This window comes from Microchirus variegatus, assembly GCF_963457635.1.
Source record: "Microchirus variegatus genome assembly, chromosome: 1".
Taxonomy (NCBI): Eukaryota; Metazoa; Chordata; class Actinopteri; order Pleuronectiformes; family Soleidae; genus Microchirus; species Microchirus variegatus.
The window spans coordinates 43,914,367-43,934,120 of NC_139802.1; the positions used below are offsets into that span (position 1 = coordinate 43,914,367).

The 19,754-nt window shown below is 36.8% G+C and overlaps 1 protein-coding gene across 1 annotated transcript in view; it reads left to right on the top strand.

Annotated features, from left to right (window-relative positions):
- Positions 1-19,754, top strand: part of LOC310944308 (transcription factor 4-like) — a gene marked incomplete at its 3' end in the record, with an annotated part of 84,589 nt that overhangs the window by 48,663 nt on the left and 16,172 nt on the right. The window contains exon 5 of the mRNA XM_083910049.1: positions 16,075-16,133. Coding sequence (XP_083766175.1) covers positions 16,075-16,133 — 59 coding nt within the window. The remainder of the gene's footprint in view (positions 1-16,074; positions 16,134-19,754) is intronic.

Genomic DNA, 19,754 nt, shown 5'->3' on the forward strand with positions numbered 1-19,754 from the left:
TTTATCGGGAAACTACGGTGGTCGTCGCAGACCAGAAAGGTGTTTGTTCTCCTTTGTTATTTAGTAGTGCCGTGCAATAGGTTTACGCACGTTAATGCACGATAACGCACGACACCGGAGTCCAGGCACCGTTTACCAGTTAGCTCCGTTAGCTGCATTAGCTCCTTTTAGCGCCGTTAGCGCGCATACAGTGGAACTGGAGCAGTCTGTTTATTAAACGAAAAGAGCAGCGCTAACAAATAACCAGTGTACCTGTGTACTGCGTATGTGTGCTTCTGTTTTTAACGTTTAGCGTTACTTTAGAAACTCATTTTAACAATCCGGAGTCACGTAAACATGACGTCACGTGCATTTTTTTCCGGTCAGTCGTCATGGAAACGCACCGAACGTTAACCTCAACGCCGTTAAACGCCATTTTGACGCTTTTGACAGCACTATTATTTAGCATAATTAGCTTAATCAAAGTAGCTAAACGTGGCGGCACAAAATGGCGGCCATATAAAAGAAAATTATTTTAATTTTAAAGCGTTTATTCGCTTATACGAACATCGTATATTCAATTTTAAGCAGTTTTTCGTGGCCATTGATGCTTTTTAGGATAAAAACAGGTGACATGTCCTCCCCTCCTCCGTCCCTTTTGTCCTGCTGTCCGTCTTACCGTCCCCATCACAGTGTGATGTCAGGTGTGTGTGTGTGTGTGTGTGTGTGTGTGTGTCGTCCCGCTGCGATGCGGTCGCGGCGTTCGCCGTCTATGTAGCAGCGTGTGGGAGCAGATATGTCATTATTCCTGAGCCAGGTGGCCGCGCTGACATCACACAGAGCCGATCAGCGAACGTGAATCCTCCTCCTCCTCCTCCTCGAACATATTATCGTTCCGTCCAGGTGTTTGAACGCTGTATTTTTGTCTAAATACAGGGATTAAGTTGAGAGGACGAGGGTTGTCACCGACGGGGAGGAGGACGTGGGCGCCAAATGTTGGACTCCATCTTCCGAAGCGACAGTTGAGGTGTTTAAAATGGCCGATTTCAGATTAGCTTCCGTCTGTGATGACTTTAGATTAAGTTTTACTGCTTTTTCCTCGCTGTTACACACTTTTCCAGCAAAAAAGTGAAGTTCATGTCACTTTTTATTCCTTTGAACATCCATCAGGGGGCGACACCGCTAGTTTTTATGAGAAAATTTGCCATTTTTTTCCCTCATTTGAGTTGTTTCTCCAATAAAAATGTAAATGAAGGTAATAATTCTGGTTGTAAACAAAGAAAAAAATGTACCAGCCAGGTTTTGAGGAGTTAGTGAGGTTATGGTAATGTTTACGCTAGTAAGTTAGACGTTACGCAAGTTAGCTAGCAAGTTGATATCTAAAGGTGTCATGTTCTGAGTTGTTTCTCCAATAAAAATGTAAATAAAGGTAATAATTCTGGTTGTGAACAAAGATAAGAAGGAAAAAATAAGTAGTGCCCATGTTTTGAGGAGTTAGTGAGGTTAGCGTTATGTTTACGCTTGTAAGTTAGGAGTTAGAGGCAAGTTAGCTAGCAAGTTGATCTCTTAAGATGTCATGTCATGTTCTGACTGAGTTGATTATCAAATTAAAATGTAAATAAAGGCAATAATTCTGGTTGTAAACAAAGATTAGAAGGAAAAAAATAAGTAGTGGCCAGGTTTTGAGTAGTTACTGAGGTTAGAGTAATGTTTATGCTAGTAAGTTAGAGAGTAAAGTTAGAGGCAAGTTAGCTAGCAAGTCCATCTCTTAAGATGTCTTGTCATGTTCTGACTGAGCTGTTACTCAAATTAAAATGGAAATAACAGGTCATTCTGGTTGTAAACAGAGATTCAGTGAGTTAACGCTAGCTAGTTTGAAGTTAGCTACCAGCTAGCAAACAAGTTGATGTCTAACGATGACATTTCATGCTCTAGCTAAATTCTTTTATAAAAAGTAAAAGACCAACATTAAAGTAGTTGTTATCTTAAGACCACGTTAGCAGCAGTAAAATTAACTTTGTGTCACCGCTCACTCTCCCACACCAAACCCCATAGAGAAAATCATCGATTTTAACGTCACAGCTCACAGGAGTTGTTAAACTCACTGCTGCCTTCATCAGTGAGTTTAAATGTGTTATTTATGCGACTTCTGCATTCAGAATGCTTCATTCTGATTTAGCTAAAATGAGTCAAATTTAGTAAACGAGGCAGCAGTAGAGCAGCCGTAGAGCAGCAGCTCCCATGTTCCCGTGAGCTAAAAACGCTGATTTTCTCTATGGGGTTTGGTGCAGGAAAAGAAACTCGAGTTTCCTGCTGGAAAACGCTGCCTAACTTCAAAATAAAGTATTGGGTCAGGGTTCCCATGAGGTTATTGCGATGTTTCGATTACCGACAGATTTTATGTTTTTCATTTTCTGTCTTAATTTACGGAACATAATCGACAGGAAACGTCTTCTGTTTTAAAAAAAAACAAAAACAAACCTTTTGAAGTTGGATCGTCTGTCGCTTTGGGCCAAAACAATCGCCGCTTATCTCTTTCTTCTCCAGTCGCAGACTCTCGCTGACACAAGACAGAAGCCAGAATTATACCTAATATATCACAATAAAAGCTTTTATATGCAATTAAATAAAAGGGAGATAAAATAGAAGGAAAAAAGGGGAGAATTATTTATCTTTTAAAAGAGGAAGAGGAAGAGGAGGAGAAACAGTGACCGTGACAGTGACGGGAGAAAATCAAGAGTGTGATGCTGAACTCCAGGATCCTCTGACCTTTGACCTCTGCAGTCTGACAGCACCTGACCCGTCATCTTCCTCCTCTTCCTCCTCCTCCTCTTCCTCCCACAGGAGACAGAGAAACAGAGACAGAAAGAAACACTGTTTTTACCTGTAAAGTCTGTTATTGTTTACAAAAAACAACTAAAATTAGTTATTTAAAGCATCATAACTGCATAAAAATAATTAAAATATATATATATTTAAGCTGCATTATCTTAGTTAGCTGTTGCTCTGTTAGCTTCCTTAAAAAAACGCGTCCAAGTATAAAAAATAATACATTTAAAGCGTCGTCGATGTGCTTTTCACGACACTATGACATGTAATCTCTTGACTGTCCACTAGGGGGAGCGACTCTACTGCATTCTACATAACCGTATGAGAAAATTACACGACTTCTTACTCGATTTATGACACCACACAGACTTTTCCATCAGGAATCCGAACTTTTTCGTCACGAAATAGTTTATTTTGATTTAAATAAGTAAGTAAATAAGTCACAAACTGACCAAATGAGGTGTCAGTAAGACCAGCAGCTCCTGTGTCCACGTGAGTTAAAAACGCTGGTTTTCTCTATGGTGTTTGGTGAGAGTGAGCTGTTTGGAAAATGTACTTTTTTCTCATATGTTAATGATTAATTAACTCAAAATAACATTTTTAAATGTCGTTTCTTTTGTCGAAAAACATTTTTTTGTGGCTCATGTTGACATTTGCCTAAAAATAGCATCATATAAGGCCTTTAAAAAGTGTAAAAAAACGCCTGACATTGACGTGTTTTAAGTGATAAAATCGAGACGGTGCCGCAAGGTGTGAAACGCTCGCGTTCGCCGCCGCGGCCTCCTTTTCCCGCGCGACACGCGGAAAACCTCGCTAACGTGGAAACGAGCGCGTCCATATTGTGGCGCTAATTCGCATTTTCACACCTTTGTCTTCGTCTTAAATAGAACGTGTTAAATGCTTTGTGTTTTTTTGAAGTTTTTAACGTTAATCCCGAGCGTTTTACGACAGATTCCCGCCCGTGTCTTTCATTGTCTCCGCGGTATAATCGGAGCTACGTCTTACGTTGTTTTGTTTTGTTTTGTTTTGTTTGTTTGTTTTTGGGCTCGCCGCCGACGCTCCAGATGCTTTTGTGTCCGAGGTATTTGTGAGTAGAAAAAAACGCTGCCCGACAATCCTCAAGACAAAGACGGAAGGAGACGGAGAGAGAGAACATAAAACCCTGGAAAGGAATCGAATCCCGATCCAAAATCTCATTCAGCAACATTTATGAAAGGAGGGGATGACGCAGGGAGGTTAAACGGGAGGCAAAGCGGCGTCCAAACGCCGCTCAGGTGCCACGTGTTTTTACATTTCTGTCGTCAGATCAGGAAATATTAAGCCGCCGCCGCCGCCGCCGCCGCCATGGAGCGAGAGAAGAGGAAGAGGAGAAAGAGAAAGAGGAGGGAGAGGGGGAAGATTTGGGGCTGTAATGCCAGCCTTATGCGTCTTTTAGTCGTTTTCCGCCGTCGGGGTTTGGCAGCGTCTCGCTCGCTGTCAGCCAGCCAACAAAAGTCTGCAGTGCCTGCCGCATTTTCAGCTTTGTCTCAGACACACACACACACACACACACAGATGCATGGGAACACACACACACACAACATAAGCACACGCCGCCGCGCGCGCGCTCGCTCGCTAACGGGCAGTTGGCGACAATTCTTGTTCTCGACGAAAAAACGGAGCGACGAGAAAGAAAATTCAAATGAAAAATAAAGAGAAGGACTTTTATTTTGAAAAATAGAAACAAAATAGACAAAAAAAATCCGGATTTTTAAAAAATGATATTTGCAGATTTTTTTGGCGCAGTTTTAGCGTTTTGAAGCGGTGACGTCGCGAGGGTTCAGCGGTGGCGTTTGCGTTGTTTGTCCATTGATTGTGTGTGTGTGTGTGTGTGTGGGTATGTGTGTGATAGTCTGTTCTTTGGGTCTCATTCACATGAACCAGGCACCAAGTGTCATGGCTGCCAACACACACACACACACACACACACACACACACACACAAACAGAATAATTTAGGCCTCACTTTGTTTTCTTGCGTCATGGTCACATGACCTCACCTTTTGGGTATTTTAGCTATTTATAGTTTAATGTGTCTTGTTTATATGTTTTGTTTTTGTGTATATTTGCTCTTATTTTGTTTAATTTTGCTGTTTTTGTGTACTTTTGTTGCATTTTTCTTTATTTTTGTTGTTATTTTGCATACTTTTGCTGCTTTTTTCATTATTTTTGCTACATTTTTACAATTTTTTTGTGCATTTGTTTACTTTTGTTCAGTTTTTGTGTATTTATGAATGGTAATTCTCATTATTACACCACATAAAATTCCGTTTTCCCACATACATTTTATTTTTTTCAGTCCCGAAACACAGACCCGGAGAGTTGCCAGTTTGAATCTCGGCAGGTCACAGGGTTGGGGAACCTCTGAGCAAAGGGGATCTAATCCCCATTGATTGGGTTAATTGGACACTCTAATCTGTGTGTGTGTGTGTGTGTGTGTGTGTGTGTGAGAATATTTGGACTGGAGCCTGGATTAATGATAGATGATAAATGTGAGGTCAGGAAATAAAAATCTCTGCCAAAAAAACAAAGATATGCAGATCACAGAAAGAGCAGGTGATTGGCTGCAGCGCCCCCTAGAGAGAGAGAGGAGAACACAAAGAGACACTGGTGACCTCAGTGAGTCACACGACCAGTCAATCTTTACAGATTAACAGATTAACGGACGCTCCTCACATTTCAAGATAATCAATACATTTTATTCTATTGTTCTACTGAGTCTGTCAACTCAGATTAACACTTAATCTGATCTAATCCACACCAGATTAAGTCTGGGATCATGCTAAGATCATGCTTATTATTATTATTATTATTATTTATTTATTTTTCGAAAATCTTAATATTTAGAAACACAAATAATACCTTTTTATTTAAAATGATTGATATTGATAATGAAACTCGATTATTTAAACTCAGATTACAAGAGAATTATGAGGACAGTCTTATATTATCTTATCTTAAATGATCTCTTGTCGTACATCTTTTATTTTATATGATCTTATCTCAAATTGTCTTGTTTTATTCTTATATCTAATCTTAAATTATCTTAACTTGTCTTATATTAGCTTATGTTATATTAACTTATCTTAAATGTTCTTATCATGTCGTCTAATTATATATTATATTATCTGAGATTGTCTTGTTTTATCTTATATCTTAGATTAACTTATCTTAAATCAACTTATATCTTAGATGATCTTATATCTTATATTAACTTATCTCAACTTATATCTTAGATTGTCTTATATCTTATCTTAACTTATATCTTAGATTTATCATATATTAACTTATCTTAACTTATATCTTAGATTATCTTGTATCTTATATTAACTCCTTTGTTGACATAATGTGTCGCGTGACCTAAAGACAACACTTTCACACACACATAAATAAGGTTATTACTCACTTAAAACAGATTTATAAACTAAAAACATTATTATTATTATTATTATTATTATTGTCATTATTATGAGCTGTCAGATGATGATGATGATGATGATGATGCTCTGTCTCTGTCTCTGTCGTCGCTCCTTTACGTTCGTTCATTCTTCATCTGGTGTTTGATGTATTCACTCGCTTCACTGCCAAGAAACCAATGCCTGCTGGGAGTTTTTGGGATGGGGGGGGGGAGGAGGGGGGGGGGCGGTTACTCATGGACTGTCGTCTGTTAAATTAACAGACGGCGACAGAGAGGGTTACGCTTTACACGTGAAGACAACGCCGTCAATGAAGATATAGATTATTTCTGATTCTCTGTGTGTGTGTGTGTGTGTGTGTGTTGTAATCTGTGTGTGTGTTAGTGTGTCTGTGTGTGTGTGTGTGTGTGTGTGTCTGTCGTCGCACCTTTAAGACTTTGTAGAAACTTCTGGACCGGTGCCCAGTGGTGTCATGGAAACGCTCGAATCACTCAGAATGATTCATGTCTGCACGCTCCAACCCTCCCCCATCACACACACGCACACACACACACACACGCACACACACACGCACGCACACACAGCATGCAGGAAGAGGCAGAGGGAGTTGAACCCGTCTTCTATCCATCTTTCTCCCCCCCCCCCCCCCCCTCTCTCCTCCTCTCATGGTCTCACCCTCCTCGTCAAATCGCACTATTAGTCACATAGTTGATGAAAATGGAGTCATTATATGGATGTCAGAGGAGATCTCGTCTTTGCACACTTTCCTTTTCACACACACGCACACACACACACACACACATTTGACGTTTCCCTGAAAGCAACGTCAACACTTGTCAAACATCTTCATCTCCTATTTCTTTCTTTCTCTTTCTTCTTTCTCTCTTTTCTTTTAATTCCTTCCTGACGTCAAAATAAAACACCGACGCCGAACGTTATTTAATCCCATTGTTTTCCCGACGTGTGGATTAATATTTGGTCCATAACTGCAAATAAAGTGGAGTTTATCCACATTTAAAGACGCTTAAATCACCGCAAACACCGTCCTGAATTGTTTAATTTATTAGATTAAGAAAACATGAATGGTTAATGGAGCAAATATGAGGATTTTAGCATGTTGATTGTTTCTAAAATGTATTATATTATACTAAATATATATATTACATGAAATAAAACAAACATAAAAACAGTACTTTTATTTCTTTACATGTTATCACAGGCTGAAATGTTGAAATTTAGCGACTCATTTCACAATAAAAGCCTCTCAGAGTCAATGAGCATCAACACAATATGCCAAGGCTGCTTTAAAGGTCCAGTACGTCAAATTTATCCACATTTAAAGACGCTTAAATCACCGCAAACGCCGTCCTGAATCATTTCATTTATTAGATTAAGGAAACATGAATGTTTTATGGTGCAAATATGAGGATTTTAGCATGTTAATTGTTTCTAAAATGAATTATTTTATATAAAATATATATATATTACATTTAATAATTTTGTTGTATTAAATAAAGCAAACATAAAAACAGTTCTTTTATTTTTTTTACATGTTATCAGTGGCTGAAAAGGTGCAATTTAGCGACTCATTTCACAATAAAAGCCTCTCAGAGTCAATGAGCATCAATACAATATGCCAAGGCTGCTTTAAAGGTTCAGTACGTCAAATTTATCCACATTTAAAGACGATTAAATCACCACAAACACCGTCCTGAATTGTTTAATTTATTAGATTAAGAAAACATGAATGGTTAATGGTGCAAATATGAGGATTTTAGCATGTTAATTTTTTCTAAAATGTATTATATTATACTAAATATATATATTACATGAAATAAAACAAACATAAAAACAGTACTTTTATTTCTTTACATGCTATCACAGGCTGAAATGTTGAAATTTAGCGACTCATTTCACAATAAAAGCCTCTCAGAGTCAATGAGCATCAACACAATATGCCAAGGCTGCTTTAAAGGTCCAGTACGTCAAATTTATCCACATTTAAAGACGCTTAAATCACAGCAAACACCGTCCTGAATCATTTCATTTATTAGATTAAGGAAACATGAATGTTTTATGGTGCAAATATGAGGATTTTAGCATGTTAATTGTTTCTAAAATGTATTATTTTATATAAAATATATATATATTACATTTAATAATTTTGTTGTATTAAATAAAGCAAACATAAAAACAGTTCTTTTATTTTTTTACATGTTATCAGTGGCTGAAAAGGTGCAATTTAGCGACTCATTTCACAATAAAAGCCTCTCAGAGTCAATGAGCATCAATACAATATGCCAAGGCTGCTTTAAAGGTTCAGTACGTCAAATTTATCCACATTTAAAGACGATTTAATCACCGCAAACACCGTCCTGAATAGTTTCATTTATTAGATTAAGAAAACATGAATGTTTTATGGTGCAAATATGAGGATTTTAGCGTGTTGTTTCTAAAATGTATTATATTATACTAAATATATATATTACATGAAATAAAACAAACATAAAAAGAGTACTTTTATTTTTTTACATGCTATCACAGGCTGAAATGTTGAATTTTAGCGACGCATTTCACAATAAAAGCCTCTCAGAGTCAATGAGCGTCAACACAATATGCAAACGGCTGCTTTAAAGGTTCAGTACGTCAAATTTATCCACATTTAAAGACGATTTAATCACCGAAAACGCCGTCCTGAATCGTTTAATCTATTACATTAAGAAAACATGAATGTTTTATGGATCAAACATGAGGATTTTAACATGTTAATTATTTCTAAAATGTATTATACTATATAATTTTTTAAAATATGTTCAGTTTGTTAGTTAATTTACTGATTACTGATAACTCATTTTCTGACCTCGTCTCTATTTCTATTTAAGATGAACCTAAATAGACCCCCCCCCCCCCCCCCCCCCCCAGATGATACGGCCCTGTTAGAGCGAGTGTGTGTCCCAGTACAAAAGGTGGAGGAGGGGGAGGTCAGTCCACATCGCTGTGTCAGGTCCATAGAGAAGTAAACCAGCTCGCGTGGATGATATTTTAACATTTATCTCACTTTCATTCATTCTGCACCAAAGCCCATAGAGAAGATCAGTGATTTTATCTCTCAGCGACACATGAGCTGCTGCTCTGCTGTCGCCTCATTTGATCAATTTGAGCCACTTATCTCAATCTGAACAAAGACTTTCAAACACAGAATTTACAAAATCAAGACATTTAAAGTCACTATTGGAGGCAGCAGTGGTGTTAAAATCCATGATTTTCTCTATGGGGTTTGGTGTGAGAGAGTGAGCGGCGACGCAAAGTTAATTTTACTGTCTTAAGATAACGCGTTAGACTTTGATGTTGGTCTTTTGCTTTCTATAAAAGAAGAAACATCCCAGCGAGAGCATGACACGCCTTCTTCAGACATCAACTTGTTTGCTAGCTTCTCGCTAACTTGTAATTAACTTGTTTTTTTTTTATTCCTCAAAACATGGCCAGTGCGTTTCCCGCTCTATAATCTTTGTTTACAACCAGAATTATCTGTCATTTCCATTTTAATGTGAGAAAACAACTCAGTCAGAAACACGACATGACATTTAAGATATCAACTTGCTAGCTAACTTGCCTCTAACGTCTAACTTACTATCTTAAACATTACGCTAACCTCACTAACTCCTTAAAACCTGTCCAGTACTTCTTTTTTACTTTGTTTACAACCAAAATTATTGCCTTTATTTACATTTTTATCCGAGAAACGACTCGGAACATGACATCTTTAGATATCAACTTGCTAGCTAACTTGCTGCTAACTTCTAACTAACTGGAGTAAGCGTTAAAATAACTTTGCTAACTCCTCAAAACACAATCTTTCTTTTGATAATTGTTGATATTGAATTATCATCTATCATCTAAGTTTTTTTTTTTTTGAAACACCAAAGTCTGAACATGACATGACATCTTTTGATGTCAACTTGCTAGCTAGCTTGCCTCTAACTCCTAACTAACTAGAGTTAACGTTAGCATGACCTCACTAACTCTTTTTCCTTTCGTTCTTCATTTACGTCCAGAATTATCTCATTTGTTAAACGTTTATGATTTAATTTGAGAAACAACTCGGTCAGAACACAAGCTGACATCTTTAGATATCAACTTGCTAGCTAGCTAACTAGTTCTACTAGAGTTAACGTTATGATAACTTATCTAACTCCTCAAAACCTGGTCTGGTTGATTTGTTTTTTACGTTTTTTTGGGTGAAATTAATGTAAAAATGTTGTGTAGTGATTGTATTATTCAACAATTAGTGTTTTTTCCACACAGTCGGTGCATAAAACTAAATATTTTAAACCGTATATTAAAAAAAAATTGGTTTTAAGTCACATTTTTCAACGCAAACTCAAAGAATTGATCATCCTGCTGCAACATTAGGAACAATTCCCAGTTTAAATGTCACGTCTAATCATTACAGATGATTTCCTGTTCCCTAAATTACCCCAAAAATCAGAACGAGGCAAATTATTAACGTTTTCCACGACAGAAAATGTCCATATTTTCTCCGTTTTGAACATTTCCTCTCATATTTCCTGGTTTATTGACGACTCACATAGATCAACTGCTCTCTCTCTCTCATTCGCTGCACAAAAGGAAATTGAATCATGTTTGATAATCGAGAGCAAAACGAGAGCGTTCAAATGTCTCTGTTAAAGGAATAATCCACTTAAAACATGATTCACGTTTATTTGTTTGTTATTTTTAAAGTAGGACGTAAAACTGGATCTTTTTAAAAATCAGTATTGACCAAGTTGTGTGAGTGTGTGTTTTTACATTTATTGATTTTATGTACAAATACTCTGCTGATACACAAGTGAGTTTATTTTGTATTGATACGTCATAATATTACAGTTTAACAATATACGGTAAAGATAATAAACCTATACTACATATTTATTTTTTTAACATATTTTCCAAACTTATTATAAGATGCACAAAATCAATCGATTAATAAATAAATTTAAAAAGAAAAAGACAAATTTACAAATGTAGATTGTGAAAAATGACACTAAAACATGGAATTTAACTATACATTTTAAATTTAACTATGTACTGTATGTAATGGACATTTTTTAGATGTGGGCATTATTTCATTAATTTTTTATTTTTTTTAATAATAATTAAATTAAAATTAAGGATAAAAGAAAATAACATTTAAAAACAAGTATATATGATATATGCATATATGCACTTTTATTATAAATAGAATATTATAAAACAGTAAAATCTGATTGAAGGCCTTTAATTCCTAGTGTGTGTGTGTGTGAGTGATTTGTCCCTTGTTTTTCTCCTTCCTGAGGAGACAGAACTCCTGTAAACGTTGGCGTTTGTCCATTTTTTGGGGGGATTCGTCCACAGATGGACGGAGTCATGTGGAGAGAGAGAGAGAGAGAGAGAGAGAGGGAGTGCAGCGGCCATCGACGGCGTCCGTGTATGTGGACGCCGTCGCGGCGAAGTCGTGTTTGTGTTTGTGTTCAAAAACAGAAGCTTCACCTCGTCACGTTTGTCTTTCCGTCGTCGCTTTTTATGAAAAGATTCTTCAAACAAAGGACGTCTGTGAACGAATGAATGAATGAATGAATGAGTGAAATCTCCTTTTTTAAGTCGACTTCAGATGAACAAATGCTGTAAATCGGGGCTGAAACTAACAATTATTGTTCATAATTTATTCATGTTTTGTCCATAAAATCAAAAAAAGATAAACTTTTTAGGCAAAAATACTGAAAATATTCATTTTAACTGATTCATTGATGGTGAAAAATTATTTAATTATTGATTAATAATAAAAAAAATAATTGAACTGGACACAGTGACTGAATCGATCATTCAAATTCAATTCAAAATTGTAATATTTAAAATGATATTTTCCAGGTTTGTGAGACTAAGACATGAAAAACCAGTTCATCTTAAATAAACATGTAAACAATTTGTTAAATTCTAACATAGCAAATAAAAGTAATTAATAAAATACACGTTAATAAATACATTTATTGTATTATAAATTACAAAAATTATGTTTTAATTTATTTTCCAGGAAGCTTATGAATAAAAACAAAATAAAGGAAGAGCACGGATAACAGGCTCCGCCCTTTTCCAAAATAAAAGCATATATGTACTGTATTTATTTATTTAAAGATTTTAATACATTTATATCGTGAATGTGTGTGTGTGTGTGTGTGTGTGTGTGTGTTCTTGTATTTGTCGCCTCTTTAGGACCTGTCTCTCTTGTTTACTGGCCTTGTCAGGACCAGTGAGACCTCATGGAGAGTAAAACCTGGTCCTAATGAGGCAGAACCTCATCTCTGAGTAACACGGAATACTTTTTTTTGTATAAGACGAGGTTTTATAGCAGGCAAATGCATGTAATATTTACGTTTTAGAAACAATAAACTCATAAAATAATTTTAAAAAGACATAATAATAGTGAATATTTTGACGTATCCTGGGGTAAATCTTTGTTTTTTAATCCGTGACACAATAAATATTGAAATATAGTCCTTTTTTTAACATAATTTACAAATGCATTTATTGGACAATATTAATTTATACCAATTAAATGTAATAAATGTACATTTTAGAAACAAAATTCTCATATTAGCGTCGTAAGTAAGACGATATTTTGTCGTATTCTGACGCAATAAATATTGGACTTTAACTTTAAAGTTAGTTCTGGTTAAAGTTACAAAGTGAATGAATGAGTGAATGAATGAATGAGTGAATGAGTGAATGTGAGTGGATGCGGCGTCCTGAGAAGAACAGCAGCACAAACACGCAATGTGTGTGTGTCTGTTTTTGTGTTCGTGCCAAACCAGTCCAGCTGGCATCAGCCGAGGCCTCACACACACACACGCGCGCACACACACACGGCTGTAATTATCAGCCTCTTCTGCATCGGCGGCCATGTTGGCTGGTATTCAGCGAGCGTCTATAGTCGCCTGATTCAGACCCTTCACCGCCGCGTACTCGCGCGCCGCGCTTTGGTTTTTTCGCTCTCGCTCGCTGTGAAGCTCCTCCAGGTTTCGGCCGCTCGTCGTCGTAATTACACACTCGCTCGCTGCGGTTTGATATTTAGACTGGAGGAAGGTTTAAGGGCTTTCATCACCCCCCCCCCCCCCCAAAAAAAAAAAAAACGAGGTCCATGTGGATAAAAATAGGCCTCGAAGCAGCAGCAGCAGCAGAAGCCGGAGAGGAAATCAGCTTTGTTGTCGGGTCGACTGTCGCCGCCACCACTGCTGCTGCTGCTGCTGCAGAAATCTCACTTTACTTCACTCTAAAGCATTAGTTCTCAAAGTGCAGCCCGGGGGGCCAATGGCGGCCCGCAGAAACATTTCTGGCGGCCCCGCAATGAATTACAGTTGATAGTTTTAATCCAGGAGCTACTAAGATTGTTAAATGTTTATTGGACATTACTGGATACAGACCAATGAGTGTAAACTGTACAACTGTATTTACTATGTCATCAAATTTTGGATGACATAGTGAAACAGTATAGTATGACTTTTTTGTCAAATTTTGGCCTTTAAATTTTTTCCCAAAAAACTGTAAAAAAAAAAAAATAGACAAATTTTTCAAATTTGGGATGACGTTGTACAACGTTTTTGTCAAATTTTGGACCAAAAACTTTTTCCCCCAAAAATTGTCAAATTTTGAAAAATTGTGGACCAATTTTTTGGGGGGGAAAATGGTCAAATTTGGGACGACATAGTATTGTACAACGTTTTTTGTCAAATTTTGGACCAAATTTGGGACGGCATATGTATTTTTTTGTCAAATTTTGGACCAATTTTTTTTTTATTTTATTTTTTTCAAATTTGGGACGACGTAGTATTGTACAACGTTTTTGTCAAATTTTGGACCAAAAACTATTTTCCACAAAAATTGTAAAAAAATTTAACGACATAGTATAGTATGAGGTTTTTGTCAAATTTTGGACCAAAATTTGTTTTTCAAAAAAATTGTCACATTTTGGACAACGTAGTATAGTATGTTGGTTTTGTCAAATTTTGGACGCCATAGTTATTACAAATGGGATTTCTTTCAGTTTTTTCCCTTTGGCGGCCCTCAGTCCAATGTTGGGTTCCTAAATTGGCCCTCAGGTATCACAACTTTGAGAACCCCTGCTCTAAACCATAGAAAACGTCACATTCAAACTCTCTGTATGGGATTAAGTCTTAAATTATCATCTCTACAGCGCCAACTAGCCCGTATTTTCATAATTGATTCATTTTCTCGATTAATCGAGTCGTTTTGTTTTCACCACGAACTAAAATAGTTAAGTTTCAACGATTTGTTTGTTGTATTTTTGCGCAAAGAAAACCAGAAAATGTTCGCATTTAAGAAGCGCGCGATAAAACTGTCGGTATATCGTAACTTTACGTTGACGTATTTGCCACGAAATGAAGACATTTTAGACAAAACTTGTGAAGATTTGTCGTGGATTGTTTTATGAGGATATTCTGGTGTGTTTTTACGCGGATGATGTTGCGATGTTATGAGAATATTTAGATGTTTTTATGCAGATGATGTCGTGATGTTATCAGAATATTCTGGTGTGTTTTTACGCAGATTATGTTGCGATTTAATGAGAATATTTATGTGTTTTTACGCAGATTATGTTGGGATGTCATGAAGATATTCTAGTCTGTTTTTACGCAGATGATGTTGCGATATTCTGAAGATATTTATGTGTTTTTACGCTGATGTTGTGATGTTCTGAGGATATTTAGATGTGTTTTTACACAGATAATGTTGTGATGTTCTAAGGATATTTAGATGTGTTTTTACGCAGATGATGTTATGATGATCTAAGGATATTTAGGTGTGTTTTTACGCAGATGATGTTATGATGTTCTGAGGATATTTAGGTGTGTTTTTACGCAGATGGTGTTGTGATGTTATGAGGATATTTAGATGTGTTTTTACGCAGATGATGTTATGATGATCTAAGGATATTTAGGTGTGTTTTTTCACGCAGATGTTGCGTTGTTATGAGGATATTTATGCGTTTTTACGCAGATGATGTTATGATGATCTAAGGATATTTAGGTGTGTTTTTACGCAGATGATATCGCGATGTTTTGAGGCAAAATTGCAATGTTTTTTGTTTTACCCTATCGAGAGTATTTTTGCACCTAAACCTAACCGTAGTTTACATTAACTTAAAAATAAGTATTTTGTAATTTACCAACACCCACGATCACCTCAAGATCACCCGCAGGAAGTTTTGGATTTAATTATCGGGGTTCTTTGACGGCTCCGCGTACCTCGTCGTCTCACTTTGCGTTTGTCTCGTCTTACTCGGGACGCGACTGAATCTGCGCCTAAAGGAAACGCGGCGAATGAAAGCCGCCGTTTTTGTGATCCCGTAGCATAAAGAGTTGGTGGATCTGTGAGTCGCCGATGTAGCATATGTCGCCTCTGTTGTGCAGCAAGAGAAAACCATGCGGGGAGAACAAACGGAGCAGACAGACGATATGTAAATGTATGATTCTATACGCGAACGCAGGATTAAAAACATAAATACTGGGCGCACGGATCACTTAAAAGTGATAGTGTTGTGTTATTTCTCAGGAAAGCTACACAAAGTGTTGGATTTAATTAAAAATGCAATGTAATATTCATACTTATGGTCTTTATGTGTATCACATGCTTTATGATGTTGTCGTGTTCTGGTTTTTGCTGCCATCTCGGTAAACAACGTGTAAAGATTAGCAGCTAACGATGACTAACGCCGGCTTATTCGCTAACTGTGTCTGTTTTTCTTTTGTCTGCTGCAGGTAAATCAGACAGGAGTTCGTATTCGTACGGCAGAGAGTCCAACCCACACTGTCACCAGGTCAGTCCAAGCTCTAATGTTGTCTTGTGTGTTGTTTGTGTTTGTGTTGTTGTTGTTGTTGTGTGTGTGGTTAATGGTGTAAGATCAGATCAGCAGATGAAGGATTTAAGCGTCTGACGTCTTCTCAGACCGGACTTTACGTCAGTAACTATGAAAAGTGACGCTGGTCATTCATAAATCACATCATTTTCATTTTAAAACATTAACACGGTCCGTCCTCACGATCCTGGAGAACTTTAAGCTGCTTTATTTGTTGTTTCTTAGCAGTAGAACTCTCTGAAGCTAACTGCTAACTGTGTTAGTGTGAACATAAGCAGTACGGAGCCTAAACACTGTCTGGATGAGGGTTATTTAGCATTTAGCTACTTTCCTCCGTTATGCTCATTTTATTTTAATTAGCACGTAGCTTGTTCACTTGACCGTTTGCAGTTGTTGTCGTACAAACAGCAAAGCAGCTGCTACAGTGGCTGCTACTTTAGCAGCAACAGTAGTTGTTTGACACTAGCAGCTACAAGTAGCTGTTTTCTCTTTAGCTGCTAATGTTTGACTTTAGCAGCTATGTAGTTATTTGACAGGAGCATTTAAAGTTGCTGTGTTTTTAAATTTATGTTTGACTTTAGCAGCTAAAGTACTTCTTTAACTTTAGCAGCTATGGTAGTTGTTTTACTTGAGCAATTAAGGTAGTTCTTTGACGTTAGCTGCTAAAGTAGTTCTTTAACTTAAGCAGCTATGATAGTTATTTCACTTTAGCAGTTAAGGTAGTTCTTTAACTTGAGCCGCTAAAGTAGCTCTTTGACTTTAGCAGCTAAAGTAGCTCTTTAAATTAAGCAGCTATGATAGTTATGTCACTTTAGCAGTTAAGGTAGTTCTTTGACTTTAGCGGCTAAAGTAGCTCTTTGACTTTAGCGGCTATAGTTGCTCTTTGACTTTAGCGGCTAAAGTAGCTCTTTGACTTTAGCGGCGAAAGTAGTTCTTTGACTTTAGCTGCTAAGGTAGCTCTTTTAGCAGTTTTAAGTTGACTTTTGACTTTAGTAGCAAACTAGTTTGCAGAATTAGCAGCGATGTTGACGAGAAAAAAGTGAATTAGTTTTTTGTTAATCAAATATAGTGAATATAATGTTTGACTTTTATGCTAAAAAAACAAAAACCAGATGTTCTCTTTATTTCTAACTTGTTTTAAACTTTGTTGGTTAATTGTTTATTGAATTAATTATTATGAAAGTGTGTGTGTGTGTGTGTGTGTGTGTGTGTGCGTGTGTGTGTGTGTGCATGGACGGATGCTAAGATGCACAACCGTGATTAAAACAGAAATATACAGATGTTGGCGTTTGATACTTGTGGTTGAATATTAAAGAGCGAGATGTTCTCGCCGTAATTTGATGATTTATTCTAACGTTGCAGTGCAGGTTGTTGAAGTTTTGCAGAGTCTGATGTTTGAGGATTGATTTTTCTTCTTCTCAGTCTGAAACGTCTGTTCATCAAAGTCTTATCAAACCGATGCGAGAATATGAGAATCAAAGAGAAAGATGTGAGACGTTATGATGCGTGTGTTGGGTTGTGATTGGATGAACGCTGATTCTCGATCATTGAGGAGAATTCAAACAGATCGTCGTATAATTCAGATACTGTGTAATTCTACGGGCACGACATCTTTAATATGTCGACCGATATTTACTCCTGTATCTGATAAAAATGTACTTTTAAATGATAACAAATAATGCAGCATTGGCCACTTATTACCTCTAATAATAATATTACGTTATCATAGTTATCATATCTTATTGAGGTGATTATTACATGGACCACAAGGGGGCGCCTGCATCCCTCCAGTCACTCCCAGGACCTTGTGATTTATTATAATCTTATTTTTAAGATTGTTGTTTTACACACATAAATATTAAGTAAAATTATTTATAATGTATTCTAGAGATGTTTCTAGATTCCAGAGATGTTATTCTAGAAATTCGATTTTTACGAACTTTTTTTTTACGAAAATGCTAAAAAAAATGTAGTCGGGAAAATCTTGATATAAAAATGTTCTTATCGTTAAATATCCGACAAATATGTCATTGTCCTGAATTGTAAGATATAAATATCAAAGGTAAAATAATTTCTTGTTAATGTGGCTCTACTTCATGTCTCCTGAAGGTGGCGCTTATCTCTGGATTCAGTGTAACATGAGGGAAATTTCACGTTTTGAGAGGTGTTTAAAACCATTTTAATTCAAAATATCATTAATGCGTTTACAAATGTGTCATTTTTACCACACATTATGATTTGTTTGTTTTCAAAATCGGAAAAATATGAATATATATGTTAATTTTAATGTATTTTAGACACTTTCTTTTTAGATTTTAAAGCCTGATTTTTAATTGGGTCGGAACAATCGTGTTATTGAATGTTCTTATCATTAAATTAGGTCCATTATGTCATGGCAAGATCCAAATATGAATATTTACATTTTAGAATATGACTCGACTTCATGTTTGGATAATCCCAGAATCACTGTGTCATGATATGATCAGCGTTTTTTTTACATGATTTATCAGGAGTCACTCGTTCACATAATGAATGGGTGAAATGATGCGTTTGTGGAGGAGCGGCTGCCGACACAGGGTCTCACCCGTGTGTGTGTGTGTGTGTGTGTGTGTGTGTGTGTGTGTGTGTGTGTGTGTGTGTGTGTGTGTGTGTGTGTGTGTGTGGACCACAAAAACACCAGTGTGGCTCCTGAGCGTCTGAAGGACAGAATTCTGCTTCTTCAAAAAGCAAAAAAAGACCTTCCTCACTTTGAGCTTTGTGATGAGTTTGCTTTTGTCATGAGGACACGGTTTGTCCCTGACGACACACACACACACACACACACACACTGTATTTTGTCTGCTGTCAGTCGTCAGTGTCAGTTGTTACACAGAATTCTTCCACTGTTGAATTCAGTTTAAATTTAGCCGCTGTTTGACTTTGATTTGTGCTTCAGTCACTCATTCACCCTCTCATCACTTCATCAAACCTCACTCATGTTTTTACTTCTAATAATTCCCCCCACATTTACATTGTTTTCACGTATCTGCTCATTTATTTCATTCATTCATTCATTCGTTCATCCATTCTTTTATTGTCCAGTGAGGATGCATAGTTAGTTCTTTTACACTTTAGATCAGCCTTCCACTTTTAACCCATTCATCCATTCACTAATTTATGAGGTTGTAGTATAACTTTCCATTTGTTCATTCATACATTTTTCATCAAATTATTTGAATTTTCATTTAAACTTTAGGTTCATTCATTCATTCATAAGTCAGTTTGTTGTCCATATTGTATCACTGACAATTCATCCACCCATCTATCATGCACCCACCGCTCATCATCCATCCACCATCCATCCACAATCATCCGCTCATCATCCATCCACCCATCTATCATGCACCCACCGCTAATCATCCATCCACCATTTATTCATCCATTCATTCACAATCATCCACTCATCATCCATCCATCCACCATTTATTCATCCATCCATCCACAATCATCATTCATCCACCAATCATTCATCCATCCATCCACAATCATCCACTTACCATCGATCCACCAATCATCCATTCATTCATCCACCTACAATCATCC